Here is a 27,038-nt window from a genome sequence, read left to right on the forward strand (position 1 = left end):
AGCTTTTGGAAAACACTGATTGAATGCATTCCATTGAAAATATTTACTGATGTTATCTTGCTGGCATCCTGGGTGCCAGACTCATTGTTTTTATGTTTAAGTAGCTTTCCAATAGTTCTCTTGCATCCTTATTCAAAATATACTCTCACAGGACCCAGTGGTTTCATTGTGATTAATATAATTGTGGAGAATGCCAGCTGTCTTAATGACTGACCGCTGGTTTCTAAAATTATGGTTATAATAATTGCATTGACAGTAGAATTTTCTAAATGAGTCCTTTTTAATAAACAGCAATAGCTAAGCCAAATTATTTTCATATCCCTATGTATGTGGACCATATGAAACCATACACTTTTGTACAGAAACAATCTATGTAGTATAATAATCTAGATTTTAGAGGCATTTGTTAATCTCTCCAGTGTGGTGATTTTTGTAAAATCCATTTTTTTGAAGGATTATAATAGGCCATGGTGGGTCGTATATTCATTCTTTTTTCTTTTGCTCTATTTTCTGCCCTCCTGTTCCTTCCACTCTGATCTGGTCTTTTATCATCAGAAAAAAGGCTTCAGCTTTTTTCCTATACAGAGAGATGATTAGGTCTGAGGTCTTTGTCTTTCATGCACTGTCCTATTGGAAGAATACTGCTGACTGAAAGGAATTAAACACCATGGTTACTAGACGTTGTTAAACTACGTGGTCGATATGTAATGGCCAACACTAGCTATTCAGTGGGCTTTGCTTTTTAGTTGTAGCAATTTTTACTGTGTATGTGCAGCCTTGGAGGAAGAGACAATGAATTGTTTTAATGATTTCTTTGTGGTAATTGCTTTTTGGGTAGTTCTCATTGAATAGCCCATTGACTATCTCTTTCAGTTACTTGTGTACTTTTTTGAATATTTAATTATAGAATTGTAGGTGGAAGAGAAATACTGGATTATACTGCCTACTTCTAGGATAATTGATTCAACAATATTTTTAAAACTGTATATTGTTTTAGATTATATTTAATGTTTAAAAGTCTTGCCTTAGGATCTTATATCAGATATAAATACCAGTAACCTGTTTAAACAGAATGAGCAGAATAAGCCCTCCCACCCACCCACCCTTTTTTTTTTTAATTAAAAAAGGCTCATGAATTCTGGAGGAAAGCATTTATTCTCCACAGAAAATAGGAGCACTGAAGTAATTTTTTTAAATTTAAAAACACATGCAAGAAAACTTTCATTATACAGAGTCTACAAACAGGGTCTACAAACAGGTTTAAGGACACAAGTGGCCCTATTTTCAAGTTTAAGTGTTTCTTTTTACAGGCTATTCTTTAACACTGCTTTAAAAAAAAAAAAGAAACTGTGGAAAGGAACAAACAGACTCTGTGAGAGGGTATAAGTATGAGAGGGCTAAGTAGCAAGGACAGGAATGATAACAAAGGAGAAAAATGACTGAAATGGGCCAGAGAATGTGGTCCCATATGACCTGATCCTCAGTGGTCAGCATGTACTAATATTTACCACACCGTAATAGCTGAATGGCTGAGCTCACTGTGTCGATCGAGGGAAGCAGGGAGGGCAGGCATGTGGGTACAGGGGGATATCCTGGATTAAGGATTAGTTTCATTTGGATTTTAGAGTTTGAAGAAAAGAATAACACTTAAAATGTGTTTATAGAGACCGGTTGGGTCAGGAATTAATGATGACTCAGAAGAGGGGCACTCGAGTGTGTGTGTGTGTGTGTGTGTGTGTGTACAGACCACTTCTCACTCCATGACTCTTTGCAGGAGCTGCAGTCACCAAAGGCAATATAACTGACAAAGGCCAAAGCAAAAATCTCTCTCACAAAGGAAGAGGACATTTTACGTGGAAAGCTTTCCATTGTGAAACCCTCTTTGTTTATATATTGCAGCAGAACCTTAAATGTTCTAGGCTCTATCTCAGAGCAGAGGAAGATTACAAGCCAAAAGGACAGAAAACAGATTGAGAGAAAGGGAGAGAAAATAGAAAGTGATAAGAACCAAGTGTATATATGCATGTGCACACATCCATCCGAATGTGGTGTGAGAGAACCTGAACCTAGAACTTTCAGGGCTGTAGTGGTCAGGACCAACCCCTTGAAGCAAATGCTGTATTTAATTTTGGAGCCAGTGAAGGTTACATATCAATTGTGTAATATACCATTATGACATAGCGGGGCACAATCCAGACTAATGAATAGTTGTGTCACCCCTGCCCTGTAATCTGGGGTGCCCCTTATAATGCTTTGCTGCTGTAGCCTCCAACCTGGACGGCTCACAAACAAACAGCCTCCAGCACGTAGTCACTCCCAGATATGGCTGTGTGCTGCAGCCAGCCACGCCTTGGCTCTTACCAGCCTTGGCTATGCTGCAGGGTGACTCCAACATACCCCCAGTTCCAGCTGTTCCCCAGAAATGTATGTTCTGTACTGCCCAGCCCTCTCCTGGACATTACAAATATATTTAGTCCCTTATACCTTTAAGGGAATACTATGCTATTTTATTATTTTAAATAGAGTACCCAGACACTCCAATTTAAACACAATAGATTAGATTAACTTGTTTTACTGTTTTATTAACTATAACAAGACGGATTTTTAGTATAAGTGATGAGGCATACAAGTCAGAAGTGGTTACAATAAAAATAAAATGTCTTTTAGTGCTGAACTTGACAAACTATATTAGATTCAAGCAAAGTTTCCCACCATATGCTGCAGCAGATTACTGACCAAGCTCTCAGGTCAGGACCCCTCCTCCAGAGTCCAATGCTGTTTCCTTTTGTCCTTCACAGGTAAAGAGAATGAGGTGGGAAGGGAGAGAGAGAGAGAGGGATCTCTTGGGCTGTCTGCCCCTTCTTTTTATAGTCTTGTCCCCCCTCCCTCTCAGAAGCAGTTCTACCTGGGAGTCAAGGGGAGAGGCAGTCTGGTGAAGAAAGGAAGCTCCATGCAGTATTTTTGCTAAGATGTACATTTTTGTCCCTGCCCCCTTCCTTGCCAAAAAATGGCCACTTAGCACATCATGGTCCATCAGCCTTGTTCACACCTGGCTGAGGCGTCAGCTTGCCCTTTGTCTCTGAGGAACTGGCATAGCCTCTCCCCAGACTTATCTTGGAAACGTGCTTATGTTCATAACTTTAGAGATAATGTTATGTGTATTTTGGCATGATATTATTGTTCAGCAAATTGAATTTTTAAATATCTCACAAGCCATACCTTGTGTGACCCTCTTTTCCTCCACCCCCTTTCCATGAGACCTCTGCAGCTCGCTGCATTTCTCTTCCACCCCCTTCCCCAGCAAGGCCCCCCTCCTTGCCATTTCCTTCCTCTCCTCCCTATGAGCCCCCGCCCCCGCCTTGGGAGAGAGAGGAGAGGAGACGAGGGACGTTGCGAGCAGTGGCTGGGGGGGCCAAGTGGGTGGGGCCCAGGGGAAGCTTCACCCGCCGCCCTTGCCTCTTCACCATGGCACCCCCCACCTCAACTATGGCGCCCTGGGCTGTCGCCCACCCCTAAGGTCAACTCTGGTTCTCCCTCCCGCTTTCACTACCTAGGGTTACCATATTTTGAGCCTCCAAAAGGAGGACACTCCACGGGCCCCGCCCCCAGCCCCGCCCACACACACACCCCGCCCCAACTCCGCCCCTTCCCCAAAGTCCCCGCCCCAACTCCGCCCCCTCCCCTGCTTCCCGTGAACATTTGATTCGCGGGAAGCCTGAAGCAGGTAAGGGGGGTGTGGGGGGGAGGAGGCGCGACCCAGTCTGGCCCCCCCGGCGTCTCCAGCCTGGGTCGGCTCGGGCCCTGGGGTGCCGGTCCCCGGCCCGGGCCCCTGGCCGAGCACCCCTGGCCCGCCCAGCACTGCAGGTCCCCGGCCCGGCCCCTGGCACCGCACTGCCGGTCCGGCCCCCGGCCCCCCGGCTCAGCACCGCCGACCGCCGGCCCGGCCCCCGGCCCAGCACCGCTGGCCCCGCATGTCCCAATTTTCCCGGACATGTCCGGCTTTTTGGGATTTCCCCCCGGACGGGGATTTGGAGCCCAAAAAGCTGGACACGTCCGGGAAAATCCGGACGTATGGTAACCCTATCACTACTACCACAGATATTTCCCAGATTTTCATTGCTTTAGGCATTCCTCCCTATCCAGCCACCCACGACAGCCCTCCTAGGCTGCCCCAGGCATTGTTGGTTGCCTAGACTAACAGATAGAAACTCAAATTTTGAGTTTCTAGGGCAAGCCATTTTAAAGTTTTGATTATCCACAAAAGTTAAGAAAATGTTAAATGAGAGAATCCCCCCTCTAACCATCAGACCTTCTAAACACCTTGTCTGATGTGCCTCAAGCTTTCTAGAAAAGTGGCATTAAAATCGCACCCAGGAAATTACAAGTGAATTTGTTTAGTTTTGGTGTAGGCAGGTATAATGGTGGTCAGAATCAAGGCCTATAAATAATTGAACTAGCTGCAACCAGACCTCTGGGAAGGCTGTTGTCTCTATAATATTCAGGCTAATACTGCTATAGGCATTTCTGTCTGCCTGAGCTCACGCTTCATTTAACTGCAAATCAATAAGATGCTTCTTCCAAAAGGGAATTCTGAATGAATGTTGTGAAATAATAAAGAGAAACTCGGACCTGTTTAGAGGCCCCTTGGTAAATATAATGGGCTGGGCTGAATTCATGGACTAGTTTGTTTATACCAGAGTAGACTTCTTTTCATACTCTTTTTCCATTTGTGAATTTATTACAGGCCTTCTCTCGCTAGGGAAGGGGAAAGCTACATTTTATTTCTGTGATATTTTTATATATGGAAAGAGGAGATAAGATGATCTGAGTGCAAATGTATTTTAATCACCTTGATGCACAGATACTCTGTTACTCTGCATTATTATCTGATTATTTGATTTCAGGACCTGAAAAATTTATCCAGTACTGCTAGCCTGAGTTCTTAAAAATCCATGAGTGTTAGGAACACCTGTGTATATTCCCCCCCCCCCGTGCCTGAAGATCCCGCTTACATTGTAAATAAACAATTATGTACTGTTGTGTGCTGTATTGAACTATAACATTGTACCAATCAACTTTCTTTTTAATATATTTTAAAAAATATAACTTCGCTCCTTTTCCTTTTTCAATCTTATTGTATATCAGATTATGGTGTCTCTTTGCTTGAGTTGTCTTCAGTCTCTATTCCCTCCCTTTTTTTTTTCCTGCTTTCCTGTTCATTTATATTTTCAACTGTCTCCCTGTATTTTCTCTTTCTTGTCTCACTTTCCCCTCTTCATCTCCATCTCCCTCCTAATGTATCCTTCCTGTTAATCTCTCTCTTCTTCTCTCTGGACCCCTCCATGCATGTACCCTCCTGATACCCATCAACCTGCACAGAAACAGGTTGGAAATCTTATCAGATACCTAATAGCCAGAGAGGACTAAACCTAAAAGCCAAAGACTGCTAGGAAAGATGGAGGGCCCATTGTCAAAGGGCAGTGCCGAGGTGAGGATTCATTTTCCCTCATCCTGTATGCACCAGAGAAAGGACCGAGTACTGGAGTTCCTACCAAGTTATTGTCCCTGGACCCTGCTTGGGACTCTGTTTTATTTTTTTAAACCAGTCTCCAGCTCATAGTTGGTTGACCAATTTGAAGTCTCCATTCAGCCTTCTCTGCATGCTAGAAGGGTAGGGGAGCATTTTTATTTCTTGTGTACACATACGCGGTCTCTCTCTCGTTCTCTCTTTCCCCCTCCCCTCCTGGCTGCTACAGTGGCAGGTGGCATGTCTCTGATACTTTATACTGCTCCTCAGTGGCAAGAGGTGTGTCAGAATGGGACACCGTGCCACACTGAGGGTATAACTACACAGCAAAAACTGTGCACAGGTGAGCCAACCCAGGCTAGCTTGAATCCTACTGCAGTGAAGACACCTCTGTGTGAGCTTCAGAGCAGGCTAGCAGGCAGAGTGAGTACCCAGTGTCCATGCCGGGTCTGTACTATCCAGAGAGGGTGTGGGCTACGTTGGCTCCAGTGCCTGCCTCTGCAACTGCTGAATGAAAGTACAGCAATAGAAGTTGAGAAGATGTTCATTTTTCACTCTGTGGTAGTATAGGGAAATTCTGAGCAGCCACAGAGGCTCTGGCGCTGTCCCTCTGCAGAGACCTAGGAAGATAGCACTACATTTGGTTGTACTCGATTCATATTCAATAATTTGGTTTGCTTGTTTACTGGCAGCCATAAGGGTTAGAAATATAGGTGGTGTGTATATTTTAGTGTTTTGTAATAAAAGCTGCTGTAAGTAGATGGCCATTGCCCAGGAAAGCTTCCTACTCTCATGGGTAAATCAGCTTTCACTTGGCTAACACTCCTTGCAGATTCCTGTATTTAGATTTGTAGAAACTAATACTTACGGTATGTTTCTGGTTTTTAGAGTGCTTATCTTTTGTGTGATAACTCATTGTTTAGAACTTTCTGGTTACTCCATTTTTTAATTTCTTTTTAGTTTTTATAAAAACTTCTATAGGCGTCCATTCTATAAATTAAAAACATAGTGCTAATAACACATTATAAAGGATTGTTTATTCTGCCTTAACAGATAAATATTCACCAGCAAATATAATCAGAATAAAATAAACCCCAAATCCTCCAGCTCTCAGGCTGCCCCCTCCCCACTACTCCCTGGAAAATTAATGAAGCTGTAAATATTGCCAATGCCATGGGTATGGGAAATGGTAGTATCAAACTTATATCTGAGTTTTTCATTTTCTCTCCAGTATTTGATAAATTTAGGGGGTACAAATGATTTTCTAATTATCTAAATTAGATCTTGTTGTAAAGAAATCAAATCCCACTTTTTTCATTAACATAGTGACTTGGTACATCTATGTGCTTTTCTGTTTCTTTCCACAAATTTCTTCATTTTCTTATTGAATTTTGATCAATGTAAATAGTGATTTGCTAAACACTTTTCTGAAAATGCAGTATTTAAGACAACAATTTGGATTTTGATTATTTTCTTCTTTCCTGCAGATGTTCTTGAAGGCTACAATGGAACAATTTTTGCTTATGGACAGACGTCTTCGGGAAAAACACATACTATGGAGGTAAACTAGCAATATTTGATTGTAATTGAGTAGGAATTTGGGAATTAAATGGAATCGGTTACTACAGACAATCTGGATGCCTAGAAAAATGAATTGTACTTCTGTGGCATACAAATGGCACGTAAGAAGACTTACATATGTCTTATTTATAATGCTTGTAGAGATTTCTTCAGTGTAGAATTTTCTCAAGGGTTTTTATTGATAAGTAGCTGACATAAGGAACAGTGAATGACAAGTGCAAACTGCAGATTCTCCAGATTTATCATACCAGGTTAGATGTATGTATTTTTAGAGGTTTAGAATGGGATTTGTTAATCACAAAACAAAAGCAATAATAAGGGTTTGTGTACTCATCTTGAATGCAGCATTGTGAAAATTCATCCTTCAATTTTTGTTTTTCTCACTTGCAATCCTCTTACGGGAATTCTACTCACGCATGCTGCAGTATAAAAAGCTGAGCATTTGAATCATTGCTCTTGAAGAGAGGAATGCAAGGCCAAAGGCTGAAGTCCTGAGTATATCAATGTTTCCAGCATAGAGAAGTATAATGTGGTCTGCAGCCTCAGGGCATCTTACCCTTAACAAGGGGAAGGTACCCTACAAGCACAGGCAGTTAGATGATATTTTGATCTCTTGATCTAATCCTCTGAATCTCTGCAAACATTTAATTGTGTGATGGGTTTACTTACACGTGATGCAGTCTGAGTGTTGGGCTGAGATCTGTCTCACAGCAAGAGCCTCCCAAAGTCAGTATATAAGAAGCTGGATAACTTTTTTCCAGCATATTTTCAGTTCAAGCTACAAACCGTAAATAGAAGGCTGTGAAAGAAGCAGCTCCAACCAGGAAAGAAGTCTTACTCAAACTTGTTTAGCAGCATCAAGCAGATTTGCTGAACAATTAATACAAGTGACCTAATTAACCTAAAGGTGTAGGGAGAAAGCCAGTAACGTTTTCTTCAGCTTTTTAATTTTTTTGTTTTGTTTTCAGGTGCTTGTAGAATTGCTGTTTGTTTGCCACAATTGCTCCTTTACAGAGCAATGATGGCTCATGTCTAATTAAGTCTGCCCTTACTTCCTTTTGTAAATTGAGGGCTGGGAGGGGAGAGGAAACATCAACTCAATCCACACAGATGGTGGATTATTCAGTCATCCCACCAGCTCAGAATGTAATTAAATCAAAATGTCTGCAGGGCTTGAGCTGGTGCTTTCACGTACTATGAGGAAAGATTTCTTCAAGTCAATTTATATTCAGAATTACAGACTCTGATAAGGAAAACTGCCTGCTGTGGAAAAGGGGGCATTTTCTTCCCTTTTTTTTATTTAAAAAAAAATTAATAAAGTCACCTGTCACATTTAAAGAGGAATCATGTCTGTTTTCAGCTTTAATCCCTCTTTTTAACCCAACATCCTCTTGTAATGCCATTACAATACTTTAAAGGGGGAAATTCATAGAAGAAATATTAAATCCTTAAGGTGAAGCTTTTATGGTGGATTTTCTGTAATATACGTGAAATATCTCACATTTCAGTGTTACACTTAACAGGACAAAGTAGTACAATGGACCTCTAGTAAACTCATGTCTTGCATTTGTAAGCCTGAGAAAGCCACATTGAACTAGATAAGACTTGTATCAATCTGCATATATAGGGAGGTACCTTTTTCTTTTGTCCACTAATCTCACGTAAGTTTATATTCAATTGATTCATATGGGCTTTGAGCTCACGCTAGACTCTTCAGAAGCAAGTCTGCCATAGGTCCTTGTTGTTGTGTCAACGGCCTGAAATAAGAGCACTGTCTCAGTGTTACAGTTCACTAGCTGCTGCTTGTCGCCCATGTTAAAACGTGGGAAATAATGTTCTTATTAAAATGAAGGGTTTTAATGAGCAAAGCATTGCTGCTTTGGTGTGTTCACTGACAGCACTGTCAGGATGGCAACAGTAGAACTTTCCTCTAAACCATTCTTGAGGTTACAACTGGAACAATGAGAGTTTTGTAGCTTTAACTTCTGTGTGACTAGGCCACCTTGGTTTCTCTTGCCTTCCAACATTGATATGAATTTTTTTTTTAAATTCTAATACAGTGGAACCTGCTTCAGTGAACTCTGATTTTAGTGAAACTCGATTTATAGTGAAGTAGAATAAAATTTTCTCCTCTTTCAGTGCATCACAATGTGCAAATGTTAATAAATCCCACTATGCTGAGCCTCTTGAAAAAAGTATTTCTGTGCGGCAGGAGGAAAAATGTTGTCTTTGTGAGCATGATATTGCTTCCATTGAGGAAAGTTCCTATTGACCTCAATGGAAACAGGGCCTGGCCCTAGAAATTGAGGAGATGAGACAGTTATTTAATGACAGACATTGAGATTCAAAAACTGCAAACTTTATGATCATTAAATCACAAATTGTCAATATATACAGAGTAAATATAATTAAATCAAACACAAAGTTGTCAGGCAGCATTTTTCTTAGCTTGCTTATCTGTAAATTTTAATTATTGTCGATAGAAATACTTTTACAGTGGTTTGTATTTGTATGGTGAAATCATGTTTACTAACATTTACCAGTAAAAATCTAATTCTTCCAAGCCAAACTATATAGTGGTTAACGTTAACTTTGTATAAATACCAAAACATATACACATTTTAACATTAGTTGACTATTCATGGTCTAAATATAGCTGAGTTCTGCTTTTCTAGGAAGGGGCATGTAGCAGTATAATTGATTCTATTTTTCCCTAGGATCTGTAATTCAAGGGCAGAAAACTAGTGGATACTTTCAACAAAATCCTTGAGATAGACCGCTATATATAGAACGTACCAGTTTTCATGTTTAATTTCTGTCATACTGGCTTAATGTTTATAAGATGACTGTCACTTCACCCGCTCCAGTGTATTTAAATGCAGCAAGTTGTGTCTACAGGGACTGTATCTGAAAACAGTAATAATAGCTGACTGATTGGTAGGACAATTGTATGTGACAAACCACTAAGATCCAGAAATTTGTACATTGTCTAAAAAGCTATATAACTAGTCTGTAAATTCGCAGTTTTTTCTTCCTAACTTGCTCTGATTTTTGTGTGTTGCTTTTACAGTTGAAATGGGTTTTACTCATAGAAATGACTACTGACTATATTTTTAAAATGATTTCTCATGATTCATAGCAACATGGACATCTACCCAATTTTTAAAAGTAGCGGTATGATACCGAAATCAACATCTTCTCTGATGTTGACCATTTTTATTAGTGATGTTAACACTTTTATGGGGTTTGTTTTTGCAGACCATATCTTTCTTGAGTCCATATGTTTCAATAATATTTCATAATCACTGGAAAAAATCCTTTCTATTGTATCATCAGGCCCTTTCTTTAACTATGTGTGAATGTAAATGACTGCACAAGGTGTGAGATCTTTTTCTGCTATTTTCATAGAAAGATTTTGTTTCAAGCTCTGATCATAATTCACTTTTAAAGTTACTCATCTGTATAAAGAAAAGCAACAGAAAGGGGAAACTGTTTTTACTTAATATTTGGAGCTGCTTGATAGGGCATAGGAAGCTGGCTGTGCCCACTAAGAGAATGGTCCTGTTTGCAAGACTGTGCATCTTGGCAGCTTGCCCAACAAAATCAAGCCACAGTGTAACCAAAATACCCGCCTTCCCAGATTCCTTTTTAGCTGCCTGAACCAGTGAAGTGGTAGAATAGAGTCTGATGAATGCAGCTTCAGGAGGTTTTTCTTTTCTGCAGGTTTCCATACATCTCAATTTAACCAGGAAGACCATTCCATATTTTCTGTGTGCGTTTTGTTTGTGTGTTTTCTCTGAGTTAAATCGGAGTTGAATGGTGTGATTGGCAGTAGGAGAGCATTCTGCACAGAATGCCGGCAACTGACAAAACTAGTGGGCACTTTGTAGAGTGAAGAGTGCCAACACATTGAGTCACTCTGCCACCTTTTAATGTGTGTTTTACATCAAGCAAATCCCTAGAGAGCAGGGGACGTGTTCAGAGGTGCCCACTGTGTGAAGATTTATTTGAGGAAGGCCTTCTCTATTTTGACACACAAACAACCCTTTTCAAGTTACAGTTTTCCATTGTGTCTTTAGGGGAAGCTGCACGACCATCAGTTAATGGGAATAATTCCAAGAATTGCACATGACATCTTTGATCACATCTATTCCATGGATGAAAACCTGGAGTTTCACATAAAGGTAAATGCAAAATGACTTGTTATGTAATGGGTCAGATGGAAGACAAGGAACTGGATGGTAAAAACTCAATCTTGTTACAAAATGTAACATTTCATTGCAGGATTTTTCATTTTCCTTAGGTGATTCAAAGACCCATTAATATAAAATAGGTTTTTGTACAGGAATCCGATATAGTTGTGTCTGCTGTAGTTAGGCTATGGAAAATATCCTTGCTGAGTTTTTTTTCTTTTTGTATTTCTTTCAGATCTCTGTAATAGTATAATGCACTGTTTTTCTATATTGCTTCCCTACCTCAAATACATGGAGTTTCAGATCAGCCCTTGTTATTGGTTATTAACAATTTGATATGCATGGCACTTTAGTGAGAGACTATAGAGCAGGGGTAGGCAAACTACGGCCCGCGGGCTGCGTTCAGCCCATCAGACCTTTTAATCTGGCCCGCGAGTTCCCCCTGTGGAGTGGGGTCGGGGGCTTGCTCTGTTGCAGCTGGGGAGCGGGGTTGGGGGCTTGCCTCACTCTGCGTGTGCTGTGGCTCCATGCGGCTCCTGGAACCCATAAACATAGGAGCAGCCAGGGGTCTCCACACGCTGCCCCCGCCCAAGCGTCGGCTCTGCAGCTCCCATTGGCCAGGAACCATGGCCAGGGAGCTGCAGGGGCAGCACCTGCAGACGGGGCGGTGCATGGAGCCGTCTGATCGCGCCTCCTCTTAGGAGCCAGAGGGGCACATGCTGCTGCTTCCGGGAGCCGTTTGAGGTAAGCACCGTCTGGAGCCTGCACCCCTGACCTCCTCCCGCGTCCCAACACCCTGCCCCAGTCTTAATCCCCCTCCTGCTCACCGAACTCTTCGGTCCCAGCCCGGAACACACTTTTTCTGCCCCCCTTCCCTAGCTGTACTACTGGGCTGCTGGATGATCTTGGACAAAGTCTGTTCACCTCTGTGCCTCAATTTCCCCATCTGTAAAATGGGGATAATGATACTGACCTCCTTTATAAAGTGCTTTGTGTTCTACTGAATACAAGTGTAATATAAGAGCTTGGTATTAGTGCTTACTACTCTGGTAAATGTGTTAAGTAAATCACAGGTCTGAGAGATTTAACTGGCAGAAATCTGTCTTTGAGCGCTGCTCTAGTAATTGAAGTAGGGGGCGGAAATAATGCTTTTAACTATTGTGAGAACACATCTGTAAAGTTTTTTTTAAAAAGTTTATTTTCTGATTTATTTTATTGTTCAAAGCCTAAATTTGTGATCCAAGTTACCCAGTAATGTCAGTAATCACTTGTAAAAAATTTATTAAACAGATTGATGGTGTCAATTAGAGTGCTAGCCTGAAAAATGAGGAGAACGGGGCTTGCGCAACCTAAAGTTTACTCCCATCTTTGCCTCTGATTGGAGCAAGTAGTTTAAGCTTTGTGTGCTTCCATTTCCCTTTTTTTAACCCAGGGATTCTTACCTCCTCACAGTGCAGTTACAAGGATTAATTTATTAGCATTAATGTTTGCAGATTGCTTTGAGGTCCTCCTGATTATAGGTGTTATACAATAGCAAATTATCAGTATTTATTTATTTTGACATGGGATAAGTGAATGTTTTGAGGCATGAGGCTCATGGTCTTTGGAAAGCATGGAGCCATAGTCATCTCTCCTTACTCAGGCAAAACTCCTCTTGATTGCAGACTGCAGAAGGGAGTGCTGTCACATAGCCCATAGTGACTAGTGTGTGTGTGTGTGTATATATAAACAGGTATCTTCTTGTTATTCCCAGACACTTAAAGCCATGCCACTAAATTTCAGTTTTAAATCTGTTTGTTTAAGCTATAACAATCTCTTGTTGAAATGTGTCTAGAAGTCAATTTAGTTTAAATTCTGGGCCAGAGTTGGATTAGAGTCACTTGCATGCCACAGTGATAGGATAGTATAAAAATATGGGTAGGATCCCTGTAGCTTTGGGTGCAACTGCATTAACAAAATGTAGACCTGTAGTTAATCACTGGTGATTCTCCATCAGTGGTAGCAATGATGAAAATGCTAGCATGGAGTGGGCTAGGTGGTAGAGTTGTGACTTACGGGTTTGAATATTGCTAGTGTTGGCAAAGCCTTAAAGCAAGTGAGTTGGACAGGATTTCGAATGGCCTAGAATGGAATCTTCCAATGGCTGTTAATACCAGAAATTCGTTTTAAAATGCATGCAGTACGCTGGTTTCATTAAATAATAAGAATTATTCCATTAAAATCTTTTCCCCAATAACGCAACTACCCTGACTGTCCTGCCTGAATAGCTAATACTTTGAAAGAGATTTAATTTTAAAAATTAATGAGATCTGCAATAAAAAGACCCTAACAAAATGGATTGTAGTGTATTATCCCGTCAAACAGAGTAAATAAGGAGGCACATTCTGAAAACTTCACATTTGGTTTAATGGCTTATCAACCATAGAACACGAAGTTGAATGTGTAGCTGCTGACAAAATAAACAGGAAATATTAATGTAGGTACTTTCTTGGGCTTTTTGACAAATTACTTCAAACAAAAAAACTTCAACCAGCTCAGCTGCTTATGATGAAATCTGTTGTTTTTTTTCACTCTTTCATCTCTTGACTTGAATGTGTAAGTCTGAAACTTTTTTGGTGTCCAGGAGGAGACGGTAATTGAGACCTATGAGCTTTGTTCATGTCTTCTCCTGTAATGAATGATGGCATATCTTCTAGACTTCTTTCTTGCCAATCATTGCCTTATTAAATCTCATCTACTTAGTAGTGCCATCTATTTAACCATTTTAGCCTTTGTTGTGAACTCTAGGAAAACAAAGATTTTGTTCCATTACAAATGTAATGGAGCTGACCTACAATAGATATAATTACATGTCAAAATAAGTTGACAATATAAAGTTGTCCCTTAGTTGCCTACAGCAGCACTGCTACAGTAAATGATAAAGAAACTTTTGTCACGCTAAAACAAATTGGCAACAGAGTTATGAGTGTAGTTTATTTTTTCCTTAAAATAAAATTTATGCAGATAAAACAGAGCCTAACTACACAAATACTCATTCACTGGACAAAACTTAATCCAGATACTAGTAGCCACAACTCCATTAACTTAAATGGGGTTTTGCTTGTTTATGCCAATGCTGAGTTCGCCCTTTATTTTGAGGTTTTTGTACATTGTCTCTCCCAATTTTTATTTTTAAACAAAGCATTTGTTTCTCTTCAGCTCACTCCTCCTTTTGGTCCTAATTCAGAAAGCGCTTATGCAGGTGCTTAACTTTAAGGATGGTCTTAACTTGGATTAACTAGTTTAATACAGATGTTGTACTAAACCTGCTAAGTGTCTTCTTGTAATGTAATGTACATCAATATAGCTTTTACAAATGTCAAAGTGATACCTTATACTACATATGCTAAGGTAACATTTGAGCTTGTTAATTTTCTGCTATCTCAATTTGCATTTTCAATTCTACATGTCTCAAGAGACTTCTGAAAGAAAAGAACAAAGGTAGATTTATTCACCTTATTTTGTTGATGGGCCAGTGTGAAATTACTCTTCACTGGGTAGTACTGGACACTTTTTTAGTTGAGTCATTTGCCTCCTCTTATTTTCATAGATATGACAGTGCAAGTAAAGAAGAATAGTTTAGAGTCAGTGCTATAAATCTAAAACAAATACTTGTTTTGCACTAGGTTTCTTACTTTGAAATTTACTTGGACAAAATAAGGGACTTACTTGATGGTAAGTAACAGCATGCTTTTTTGTTCCCCACTGGCTGGGTTGTGGGGAGTTTGGGGAATGTGTTTCTTTCCTGTTTATAATTGATTCAATGCTGTTGTATTGAAAAGCTTGAATTACATTTACAGCTGAAAGACTGAATTTCTAAATTTTATTTAAACTGGTTTAGGTTATCTGATTATCTGGCTCTTTTATTTTATGATATTAGAAGAGGCATTTGAATAGTTGAGACACTGTGTGCCACAGCTTTTCTGTGTAAATGAGGATGCTTCAGTGGTGTACAAAATCCAAGTGCCACAGGTGCATTTGTGTCCAGTGTAGATATTCATAGCTTGCTTATAAGCTAGAGACTTCTGAGATTTTGTACTTTCTTGCCAACCAGACTACTTCTGAGTCCTGCAAACGAACATTATTTTCATGCATGCTGTACATGTAAACCTCATGACTTACAGCCAGTTTGCAATTGAAATGCAGACTTTATACAGTATTTGTCAGAAGTTAGGTTAGATTTACATAGTTAAATTTTAGCCCAGAGTATGAGAATAGACCAAGATTTAATCAGTATTTTACCTATGTTTCTATTGGTTAGAAGAATTTGGAAACATTAAAAAAAATAGATTGTTTCAACTGCTGTTCCAGCCTGCACCTATTCAATTAGTCTGGAGATGAGGGGTGGTGGTGAACTGTAATATTAACACAAGAGCAGTGAAGTTGGCTGGGAACTCTATTAAGCCTTTGAAATATTTGCTTTGTTCAGGAAATCCAAGTTGGTTTCATGTTTCTTCAATACATGTTTATATTGATTGGAGCGTGCAACAAAAGCTCTCAGCCATAAAAATCATTTTAGATTAAAAAAACCCTTAATTTCAGGGGAGGGCAACTCTTTTAAAGTAAGGAACAGGAAAAAATATCCTCATTCTGAGTTTTGTAATGAATTGTTATAGTGTGTTCAAATTATTCTTTTGTCATTCCTACAATTGACAGAATTTGTAAGTGAAATACTGCTAATACATGTAATCTTTCTTGTAGTGTCAAAGACGAACCTTGCAGTACATGAGGATAAAAACAGAGTTCCATATGTAAAGGTATAAGGAAGACTTTCAGATGTTTGATTTAGTTCATTTTCCCCTTCTCCCCACCTTAAACCAGCTTCTGCTTTTATGTGGGGATTTCCATTTGCACCTTCCTTAACATGCAGTTTGTTTGTGTGGGGGGGGGGGGGGAGGGGGGGGAGAAGGAGTCTGGTGGCACCTTAAAGACTAACAGATTTATTTGGGCATAAGCTTTCGTGGGTAAAAAACCCACTTCTTCAGATCTAGAAGTGGGTTTTTTACCTACGAAAGCATATGCCCAAATAAATCTGTTAGTCTTTAAGGTGCCACCGGACTCCTCGTTGTTTTTGTGGATACAGACAAACGCGGCTATCCCTATGACACTTTGTGCATGTGAAGGCAATAGAATTTACAGAATAAAAACCCTGAACATGTAGGCAATTGTGAGGAAAATAATCTAGAAGAATTTAGACGTTCTAATGGAAGTTATTTGATACTTCAGCATTTTCTGATTGTATAGAATCCTTTTATTTGGAGTGTTTGATTTGATTGATCCTTTAATACAATCTGAGAGTAGAATCTTCTCAAGTTACCCCCCCATAAACCCTACTGAAATCAATTTGAGGGCAGATTTTGGCCATCTCTCTCTTGAAGGTTCATATTGGATATTTATTTTTGCCTGAGAGAGATGAATCTTTTCATAGTAATGTAAAATGTTCAAAGACACATTTTCTATACTTCCAAGTACTGAATTTATGTGTTTCTAGGGCTGCACAGAGAGGTTTGTCTCTAGTCCTGAAGAAGTTATGGATGTCATTGATGAAGGGAAAGCAAACCGCCATGTAGCTGTTACAAGTAAGTGATCTCAAAGAAGTATATAAAGAAACAATAGCACTTAGTACCTATATTTTGTGTCTTGCTTAAATTAGGAAATAACATCCCAATCCATCAAAGCACGTGGATAATTCTGCTGAAGTAAACAGGATTGCTTGTGTGTTTACAATTAAGCATGTGTTTAAGTACTTTACTTACTCACTCACTCTCAGGTACCAGTGTGCTAGAACAGTTGGTGAATGTTGACTTTTTAATGATGATCTGTGATGTGAGAAGATCTTTTAACTTTGGCCCAGTAAATGACTCTTGGAGACCATTAAAAAGCAAATGGGAAAATCAAGTGCAAATAGACATTTAGGGCTCATCCAGCTCCAACTGATAACAATTTGAAAACTCTTATTGACTTCAATGGGAGCTGAATTGGTACCTCAGTTTAACATGCATTGCATTCATTGCAATTTCTTGACATAGGCTTTGTGAGATTCCTTACATTTTTAGCAGCGATATATACTATTGTATGTGTGTGCCATAAAAGGTATAACTTTTTAAAGAATGGCTTGTGTGATACTGTTTTCAAAATAACATGGAGACTGTTTTTTAAGATTGTCTTAAAACATATTAAAATATTTTTAAATACTATTTTATAATATTTATTTTAGCAGACAAAAGTTATAGAATGAAAAGTTATGAAATATTGTCAAGCTAGTGGTTTATTTAAAATCACTGTTAATTGCTGTTTTATATTGTGGGTGACTTGTGTAGACAGTCTGTTAGTGTTGACTTTAGTTATGATGTGTGTTTCACTAAGAAAATGAGCAGAGGATGGATGCACTAACTACATATAGCTCACTATAGTTTGTTTATTCTGTCAGTCACTATTGAATAAGATGTGATAAATTATACCTGAAAAATAATTTCCAAGCTTTTACCACGGGAAAATAGGTAATTTTACTTTTGAGCAAGGGATTTCTATTAAATTTTAATTTAAATCAGTCCAAATTATAATGCTAGATTTAATAACTTCAGCTCTAAAATGTTTTAGCTTGTCCACAGTTTACTGCTGTTCAATAAACCTCCGATATCTTGAAAATGTGAATGTAGGCATCTGGTGGGTTCCAGGCTGAGGGTTTTATTTTGTGAATTCTAGGTTTTGTCCATATTCCCACTATGTCCCTGCCCTAATTTTGTGATTCGTTCTAGTTTTATGATTTATCTCTGCCTCAGTTTACTCATCTGTAAAGTAGAGATAATACTTTCCTACCTAGCTGATGATGAGATTCTTAACATTCACAAAGTGCTTTACTAAGTAAACGGGGCTGTGTTTAAATCCTACTGATTTTGGGCTTCTTTGCATGCATACATTTCATTGGCTACATTCCAGATTTTTGAGACCTGAATATAACAAATAAGATTTTAAAAAGCAGAATTGTTTCCTCTTCTGTACTATAATTCAAAATTCTGGAGGAATCAGTTGGTCACAATAACGTATAAAGACAGCAGAATGTTGTTTAAACAGACCTTCAAAATAATTCTGCTGTCTTTTGCATTGTTTCCTTATCCTACTGCAGCAGTGGCCTGGACTGAGTTCCAGTAGCCTCAAAGCGAATAAACCTTTTAAAACATGTATTTATTATGTTGTATTTTTACTGCACCCTATACCAGATCTGTAACTATTATCATGGTGCATTATACTATGCTGGGCATGGTGATGAAAAAGACAGATATCATTGACCCAGTCCCCAGACTATAGCATAGGCTGCCTTTGATGCAACTAGTGAGTTTGGCACAGACATATCTCATTACTCAAGTATACTTGGAAACTTCTCTCCTAAAAAAGCAAATGACTACCTCCTAGACAATTCTGGCAGTTCCTTCTGAATCCTTGTTGTTCTTCAGTTTGCTGTTACTCAGTGGATAATACCATTCTCCCCTACACTCTCACCGCCTTCCATTTTTAAAGTACTGTGCTCTTCTGGTTTTCCTTTGCCTTTCTTACCACACCTAAATAACTTCTATAGAACAGCTTTTCTTTCTTTCTTTCTTTCTTTCTTTCTTTCTTTCTTTCTTTCTTTCTTTCTTTCTTTCTTTCTTTCTTTCTTTCTTTCTTTCTTTCTTTCTTTCTTTCTTTCTTTCTTTCTTTCTTTCTTTCTTTCTTTCTTTCTTTCTTTTGTCTATGCTTCCATGTTTCTACTACTTTCTTTAGATTAAACACCCAAATCTACTCTTAACTTCATGTCCAGTCCCACACCAAGGCGTAGAAGTCCAGAGAGGAATCAACAGAGAACAAACTAGTGCCTGGGTTGAAGGTAGGGAGAGGAAGAGAAAAACTTTGGGAATGTTGTAGAGAAAGTGAGGGGAGAGAGAGAGAGTGGAACTGAAGTGAACACAAAGATTGCAAGCTTGGGAGAGAAGAAAGATGGTAATGAGGTCAGTGGTGATGGGGGGGGGAAGGTGGTTTCTTGTCTGACATCTTCTCTTAGATATCTCACTACAACCGCCAACACAATGTGGTTAGATCCAAGCTTATGTTGTATGGAAACTTGCACTGCGCCTGACCATGCTGTACCTATTGTGTGGATAATTGAGGATTCCAGGCCCCAGGGCTCTCACTCTGACACAAAAGCAACAAAAATCACTTTAAATTTCCCATACAAATTCTCTTGTGCGTTTCTGATGAACATCATGGCAACAATTACATCCAGACCCATTTCAATTCAAATGCTTTATGACTCGCATGATAATTCTCAAAAACACTTGCACTCCACACCTTAACAAACTTCCTTCCCATTCCAATATACCATACTCATTCTCTTGTTACAGTACTGTTTTTTTAATAATGTATTTTCTAGCCTGTGTGTGGGTGTGTGCACATGCTATGCACTTGTTACCAAACACAGCAGGGGAATTGTCATGTTCCAGGAGTGCAATCCAGACTAGCAAGAGGCTGTGTCACCATCTGCCCCACAACCTTGGATGCCTCACAATGCTTTGCTATTGTAGCTTCCAACTAGGGCTGCTCACAAACAACCTAACAACACGCAGGCTGCACCCTGAATGTCTGTGTACAGCTACACCCCTAGTCCAGCAACTCCAACCCCAGCAGCATGTCAGCAACACTCTAGTCAAACTGTGTCTTCCGCCAGCCTGGATTACTACTTGCAGGGTGATCCTAAAATACTCCCAGTCCCAGATTTTTCCAAAAACATGTTCTGCACTGTCCAGCCCTTTCCTGGACAGGTTAGATATTAAAGTTCTGTTGCCCTTGCTAAAGAGTCAATATTCAACAGTTTGCTACTTTATTTGGTAACTGGATTAGTTTAGATTAAAAATAAGACAAATTTATTTAACTACAAAGAAAAGTTTTAAGTGAGTACAAGTATAAGGTATTAAAGTTAGAAATGGTTATAAAAAATAAAGATAAAACGCTTCCTACTAGCTGAAACTTAACAAGCTAAACTTGGTTAAGGTAAAATCTTTACTACATGGTCCCAGCAACAGGGATAATCAAATTCTCATGTCAGGATCAGTCAATCCCAAAGTGCAAGGGCTGGTTCCTTTGTCATCTTATGTAAGAGGAGAGAGAGAGAGAGCTTGGGATGTTTTTTCCCCTCACTTTTATAGTCCAGTCACCCTTTGAAATTAATTTTCCTGAGGATTATCCCTAGATAAAGTTCATTCCAGCTGTGAGAAAAGAAATATGAAGTCTCTTAGAGAAAGAGGTTCCGTGTTTGCTAAGCTGCAGATAGATCTGTTCCTGCCCCCTTCATTGCCAAAGAATGGCCACTTGACCGGCGATTTCCAATCCGCTTTGACGACACCTGGCTAGAGGCATCATCTTGTCCTTTGTTTACCCCCTCCCCAGATTTGTCTGGTAAACACACTGTAGTCATAATTTCAGTTTATGTTCATAACTCTTAATATGCATCTCATACTTAGGTTACACAAGAAGATTGATCAGTGTGGTGTTAGTTTTTAAATTATACCTGACAAGGTATATTTTGCATAGAGATTATTACAGTAATGTGTAGGGTGTGAATACAGGGGTGCTTTTGATCACAGGAATATCATCTGTAATTCTGCTTTGTACTCCTAAATCTCTTGGGTTTTCATTGACTTTTTATTTTAGTGAAAACAAATTAGGATTCTCAATTTAGGCCCAAAGTGTATGCTGTTTATGAAAAATTATTTGATGAGGGTCCTTCTAAAGAAATGCTTCATATTTTCCACCCTATCCCCCCAGGATCATGTCATGTGTCATGAATCTGGCTAACTTTTTAGCCATGTAGATGGAAAATAAAAGCTCAGTCTAGACCGCATAAATGTTTGTCTCTACTCTTGAGGGGCAACTGCTTTCAGGAGGGTTCAAGAAGTTGTCTGAAATTTATACTTCTGAGTAGACTATTGTGTGGAGCTTCTATGCTTATTGACTAATCACAGGCCAACTATGATAAAATGAAATAACATATATTGGCAGATTTTTAAAATCTCTACAAATGGGAGTGTTAAACAAAACTATTAAGTATTATTTCTTTATAGATATGAATGAACACAGCTCTAGAAGCCACAGTATCTTCTTGATTAATATTAAACAAGAGAATGTAGAAACTGAAAAGAAACTCAGTGGAAAGCTTTATCTGGTTGACTTGGCTGGAAGTGAGAAGGTAATGAGTATGTTTTTATCAGTAATTTTTACCGGGCTTAGAAGTATTATTGTATTCCTAAATTGAATGTGTTTTGGTGCAGCTTAAATCTATGGATGTAGTTTTATGCAACTTCTGGAACTAAACGCAGCATATCTTATTTATTATTAAAAGTCTAGTATGTAGATACTAAGAATATTGGCTCAAACTTAATCTGTGACATGTTTGGAGTTCAAGGTGGGGAAAAGCAACAGGTCAGTAGTACTAACTAGAACGAAATGCAAAACACAGCATCTGTAGTTGGTCGTTAATTTGTAATGGAGTGAATTGCAACAACATAATTTTCATATAAATTGACACATTCTGTATCGGAGCATGTATCTTCCTGTTTGCTGTAATGAAAGGCCAGTTTTGTTCACTAGCATCTAGAGAAAGCTGTTATGGGCATGAGTATAGAGTTTCCACCAGTTTTTGTTTTTTTGGGGGGAGAGGGTCATGTAACCTTTCTGTAAGATGTTATATTGGGCCATTACTGTAATTTTAATTCAGACAGTGCTTCAGTTTTTTAGCATATTAGGGTGTTGAGACATTAGTATTTAATACAGTTGGTATAGCTGAAAGCTACATGGATGTTATTGAGGCTCCCTGCAGATAATTTTCATAACACTGATGGCGTAAGCTATTTTTGCTTTCATTTGGATACAGAAAAAATGTTAAGCAGAATGAAATTTGTATCTTTTTACTCAGAAGAATGAGCCCAAATAGAATTACAATGGAACAAATCTCCATTTTGTTGCCCAGAATTGATCTGAACATCAAAGCATGTTCTTAACATGCTGTCAGACAGAATGTCTGGCTGTAAATAAATAGTAATAAAAAATTCCTTGGTTAGAAGGATTATTTCAGATCTAATTTAGGACTCTATTGCATTTCTCCGTGCTCTCCACCCACACGCTTCGCACTAAGTATTTGAGAAATAATCAAACTTAAATAGTATAGATGGCTCTTCCATAATGGTAATAGACTTTATTTTTCTCTCTTTAGAGACAAATGGGTAAAATAAATGTTGTGTTGCAGTATATTGCGTGGTTGGTAAAATAGCCTTCTTCATATATTGGTTGATAATTCCACTGGAGATTGCCTTTACGTTGTGGCAGCAAAAAGCACTTTCACTTTAAATAAATTCATGCATACATTTCTTTATGTCTATTAGAGAATTCAGAATATTGTTATAGCAGTTTGGAAAATGAGTTCCCAGTTAGCTTCGCTTCATCCTTAAATTCACAGATTTGAGATTTGTTAAATTGGTTTGGGGGCATTCAGAAAAAACCCTGAAATTATGCAGCCTCTCAGTAGGCTAGCCGGTTCATGGATGGGAAATTTTTTCACTTGTCTGTGAGGTAGCATCCATTTCCCATGGCTGGATGCAGAAGTAATATCAGGCATATATTGTACCTTCAGCGGTACAATAAAAAGAAATATATGGCCAGATCCTATACTTCTTAAAATTCCCATTGAACTCCTTTGACCAAGTAAGGACCCACCCATAGACTGTGTTCCTTCTTTAAGCTAATGGGAAGAGAATCAAGAGAGAGATGGAAAATGCCATTAAATAGACTTTTTCTAAGATGCTTTAAAAGTATTAGATACATTTTTAAATAACTTCTTTAGTTTGAGGGTAACATATTTTTTCTCTTCCAAGGTTCTCTATTTTTTCCATTGTCTCTTCCTTTATCGTAATATTATTTGCACAAGCTCTCATTGACAGTTTAGTCTGACTTGTTTCTGCTATCTGGTAGGTCAGCAAAACTGGAGCAGAGGGCTCTGTTCTTGATGAAGCTAAAAATATCAATAAGTCTTTGTCTGCTCTGGGCAACGTGATCTCAGCCTTGGCAGAGGGAACTGTAAGTAATCCTTTTTACTTTTTGTGCTACTAAATAATAATAATAAGTATGTTTGTCAATCAGTTTTCTTTACCATGGAGACATGAAATAAGCTGACATCTCCACTTAGAAAGGAGAAAGGGGAGTATTAGCTTTGAACTGTAAACTAATATAGCACTGTCTTTTTCTATTTAATTTAGAAAATATAATGAAAACTAACTCCTAATGACTACCAGTTCAACTATTAGCAGGCACAACACATCTTAATAGAATTAAAACAAGTATACGTATGTCACACGTTGCAAACTCAGTAAAGTCTAAATTGTTGGTACGTCATGCTCTTTCTAATGTGCCTATTAAAAAATATTGTTTGAAGAGTAATTTATCTGTCTTTCAATTAGAAAACCCATGTTCCATACCGAGACAGCAAAATGACCCGCATTCTTCAAGACTCCCTAGGTGGGAACTGCAGAACTACCATTGTTATTTGCTGTTCTCCCTCCATCTTCAATGAAGCAGAAACCAAGTCTACCCTAATGTTTGGACAAAGGTGAGTCCCAGCATTGGGCTGGACGTTGTTTCTTCTGTCTGCCCTGCCAGCATGTTCTGAACAAGCTGAACTGCAGAGTGTTTAGAAGAGAACTATGTTAGGTGGAAATTGGTTTTTAAATGGAGGCTGCAGTTTCTGTACAAACTGCAGTTAAAAAGTTTTTTAGTTTGTCCTGAAGGATGCTACAGAAATATAAGTAGTATCGTTGTTCCTTGGATTATAAGAAAAAGTAAATGTTACAATGGCAGGAAACAACACTGGTCAAGAGTTCAAAGCCACTTCTTGTCACTGGAAGGACTAAGCACAGTAGCATCACTTTAAAATGTTGTGGAAATGGCAACATCACTGTGTTTTTTCATCCCCGAGCTAACCCAGTAGCCAACTTCTGGTTTTGCTTCATCTGGGAAGCTTTCACTTGAGGCTGCTTTTGAATCTTTTACGGTTTAGTTTTTCCTTGAATGACACCTTGATGTAACTGACGGGACTGCAAAGGAAACATTTTCTGCCGCTACTTAGGAGGAGTATAATGTGGATTTGTGTGTAATGTCTATTTCAGTAGGTTTTTTGCATAACTGGGATCTTGCCACTTTTAAAGATTTCTGGAGATGAAGGCAAGAATGGAAATGGTCAGAATGAAAATCTTTCTCTCGCACTGGTCCACAAGAAACAGTTCTATGAAGTCCATGGTGGGAGTTTGTCGGGGTGGGGGTGGGGGGGAATGCCAGACTCATTAAATAATTAGTGTTTTTATTATAATCTGTGGAGTCTCTGATACTTTTGGAAATTACTTGCTTTGTGTAGTGTATGACTGATAAAACAATATGTGCTAATAATTGCTCTTTGCAATGTTATTTACTTAACCATTTGTATAAGATATTGGAATCTCATTTATCTGTCAGAAATTGGGTTATGTTTCCTGATATGAACAATTTGCAACAAAACCCACCCTTCTGAAGGAGCATTTTACATGGGATGATATAAGAATGTGGAAAGTTTTACCTGGCAACCCTTTATTCATTATGGCCCCATCCCAGCTTCTATTAAAGTTAATAGGAGTTTTGCTATTGACTTCAGTGGGAGAAGGATGGGACCTGTGTTTCTTAATTGGTGCCTGATGATGATGCCTTCCTTGCACATAGACAGGTGCATAAAGAGTGCAATATATCGGGGGGGGGGCGGGGGCAGGTGAGGGGGCAAAGGAGGAGGTGAAAAGGCTCAACTGAATGCACCCCTCTATGCATTTGGAGCTTTGGTGTGTGGGGTAGTTAGTGGGTGGAGCCAGAGGTGACAGTGAGTGAAGCCATTCTGCAGCACGGTCCCCTTATGGACATTCTGATGCTGCTCCAGTATTAACTTGCCCTTGGCATCTGCTAGGACCCGGTCAGGGCAGGTAGGACCCAGACATGGCAAAACAGACACAAGCTATGGGAAGCACGACTGACTTCCTGTGAGTTCTGCTGCCATTGGAGAAGAGTCTTTGTCCCCTTCCTGTTCTGTGGCACCATCAACTGCTCACTTTGAATAGGAACATACGGAAGAACTCCCCAGGGAGAATTTTATGGGGGCTTTTGTTGTGGGTTTTTGGTGGGAGTGGAACATCTGGCCCATTGTAGTTATGACAAAATTATAATTCAAAAATCACTATAAAATGGAGAAATAGTCATTTCTGTGATTAGACTGAGGGATTATTATTTAAGATTTTCTTGTTCATTAATTTTGTTTTCATTTAAATGTGTATCATCATGCAAAACTAAATTACATTTCTTGGAGACATTTGCTCCTTATTGATACTTGATAACTGAGTAGTGAAACTGAGTAAATATTAGGATGCAATAATAATAATTATAAAAACATTGCTATCTAATGGGTCAGTAGTTGTGGCTTATTGGCTTGCATACTGCCCACTGTTAGAGGTTGGGAGCAGGGAGTTACTGTTAAACAGTATGATGGGGTCACATTGCTGTCCTCTTCATAGCTGTAATTTTTTCACTTTGAATTCAATTCCTTCTGGTGAATGGTTTACACCTCTTCATAACATAACAAAATAAATAGTCCCTATTGTGCCAGCTCCATCTGTCTGAATAATTTGCTTGTCCCTGGTCCTTTTTGGATAGATCCTCAGTCCAGTGAAGCAGTTAAATAGGTGCTTAACTTTAATCCTGTGAGTAAATGCTTCATTAGATTGGGGGCTAGATGAGGTTAACACTGAGCAGCCTGTTTGTACAGATAAAGGTCAGAACACACCAAGTTGGACACCATATAATTTTCCAGTTCAGTTTAGGTGAATATAGAGTAACATTTTTAAAGCTATAAGAACATGAAAGGTACTTTTCCTTCATAAGCATGTCTTAATCCCCTCTAACATTACTGGAAATGATTTGCACATTCATTGTGTGTAGATAGTGCCATATATGTATCAAAACCTCATTTTATACCGCTATACGAAGTGTATTGAACATCAGAAGTCCAGTTTCTGTATTTGGATTTTCATCTCTATGGGATTCAAAAATGGACCTTCTGTTCAGAAGGCAAATCAGTTTTTAGAAACTGGCTGACTCAGCACAGCTTGGCTAAGGAGAGCCTTGATTGCTGCTGCATGAATAATAGACGCAGTGCTGTGAATTTGTTTCACTTACTATGTCATCTGTAAAACTAGAAATAACAAAGTTCCATGCTAAAAATGCTAAGTATTTTTCTAGGAGGGGGAAAGCAATTTTATCTCAAGATATGTTTTATTTTTTATCATCTATAATGTTTCTCATTTAGGGCCAGGATGCCAGCCCAGCTGTGGGTGTTGGGAGAATAGCAGGATACTCCCTTGTTATAATCAGTGGTGTTGTAGCTGTGTTGATCCCAGGATTTTTTTGTCTCCTCCTCCCTTCCTCCAATGACTGGAGAGAGCGCTCTCATCAACATAATTAAACCACCCCCAACGAGCGGCGGTAGCTAGATCAGTGAGAGAAGCTCTCCCGCCAATATAGCGCTGTGCACACTACCACTTATGCGGGCAAAACTTTTATGTCGCTCAGGGGTGTGGTTTTTTCTCACCCCTGAGCGACATAAAAGT

The 27,038-nt window shown here is 39.1% G+C and overlaps 1 protein-coding gene across 2 annotated transcripts in view; it reads left to right on the forward strand.

The window, feature by feature from the left end:
- KIF5C (kinesin family member 5C) overlaps positions 1–27,038 on the forward strand; it is a 122,421-nt gene that overhangs the window by 40,657 nt on the left and 54,726 nt on the right. For both annotated transcript variants that reach the window (XM_008171434.4, XM_008171435.4), the window contains exons 3-10: positions 7,015–7,088; positions 11,188–11,292; positions 14,967–15,015; positions 16,042–16,097; positions 16,832–16,919; positions 21,435–21,559; positions 23,338–23,442; positions 23,823–23,971. In XM_008171434.4, the coding sequence (XP_008169656.2) occupies positions 7,015–7,088; positions 11,188–11,292; positions 14,967–15,015; positions 16,042–16,097; positions 16,832–16,919; positions 21,435–21,559; positions 23,338–23,442; positions 23,823–23,971 (751 nt within the window). The remainder of the gene's footprint in view (positions 1–7,014; positions 7,089–11,187; positions 11,293–14,966; positions 15,016–16,041; positions 16,098–16,831; positions 16,920–21,434; positions 21,560–23,337; positions 23,443–23,822; positions 23,972–27,038) is intronic.

This window comes from Chrysemys picta, chromosome 11 (assembly GCF_011386835.1).
Source record: "Chrysemys picta bellii isolate R12L10 chromosome 11, ASM1138683v2, whole genome shotgun sequence".
In the NCBI taxonomy this organism is placed as follows: Eukaryota; Metazoa; Chordata; order Testudines; family Emydidae; genus Chrysemys; species Chrysemys picta.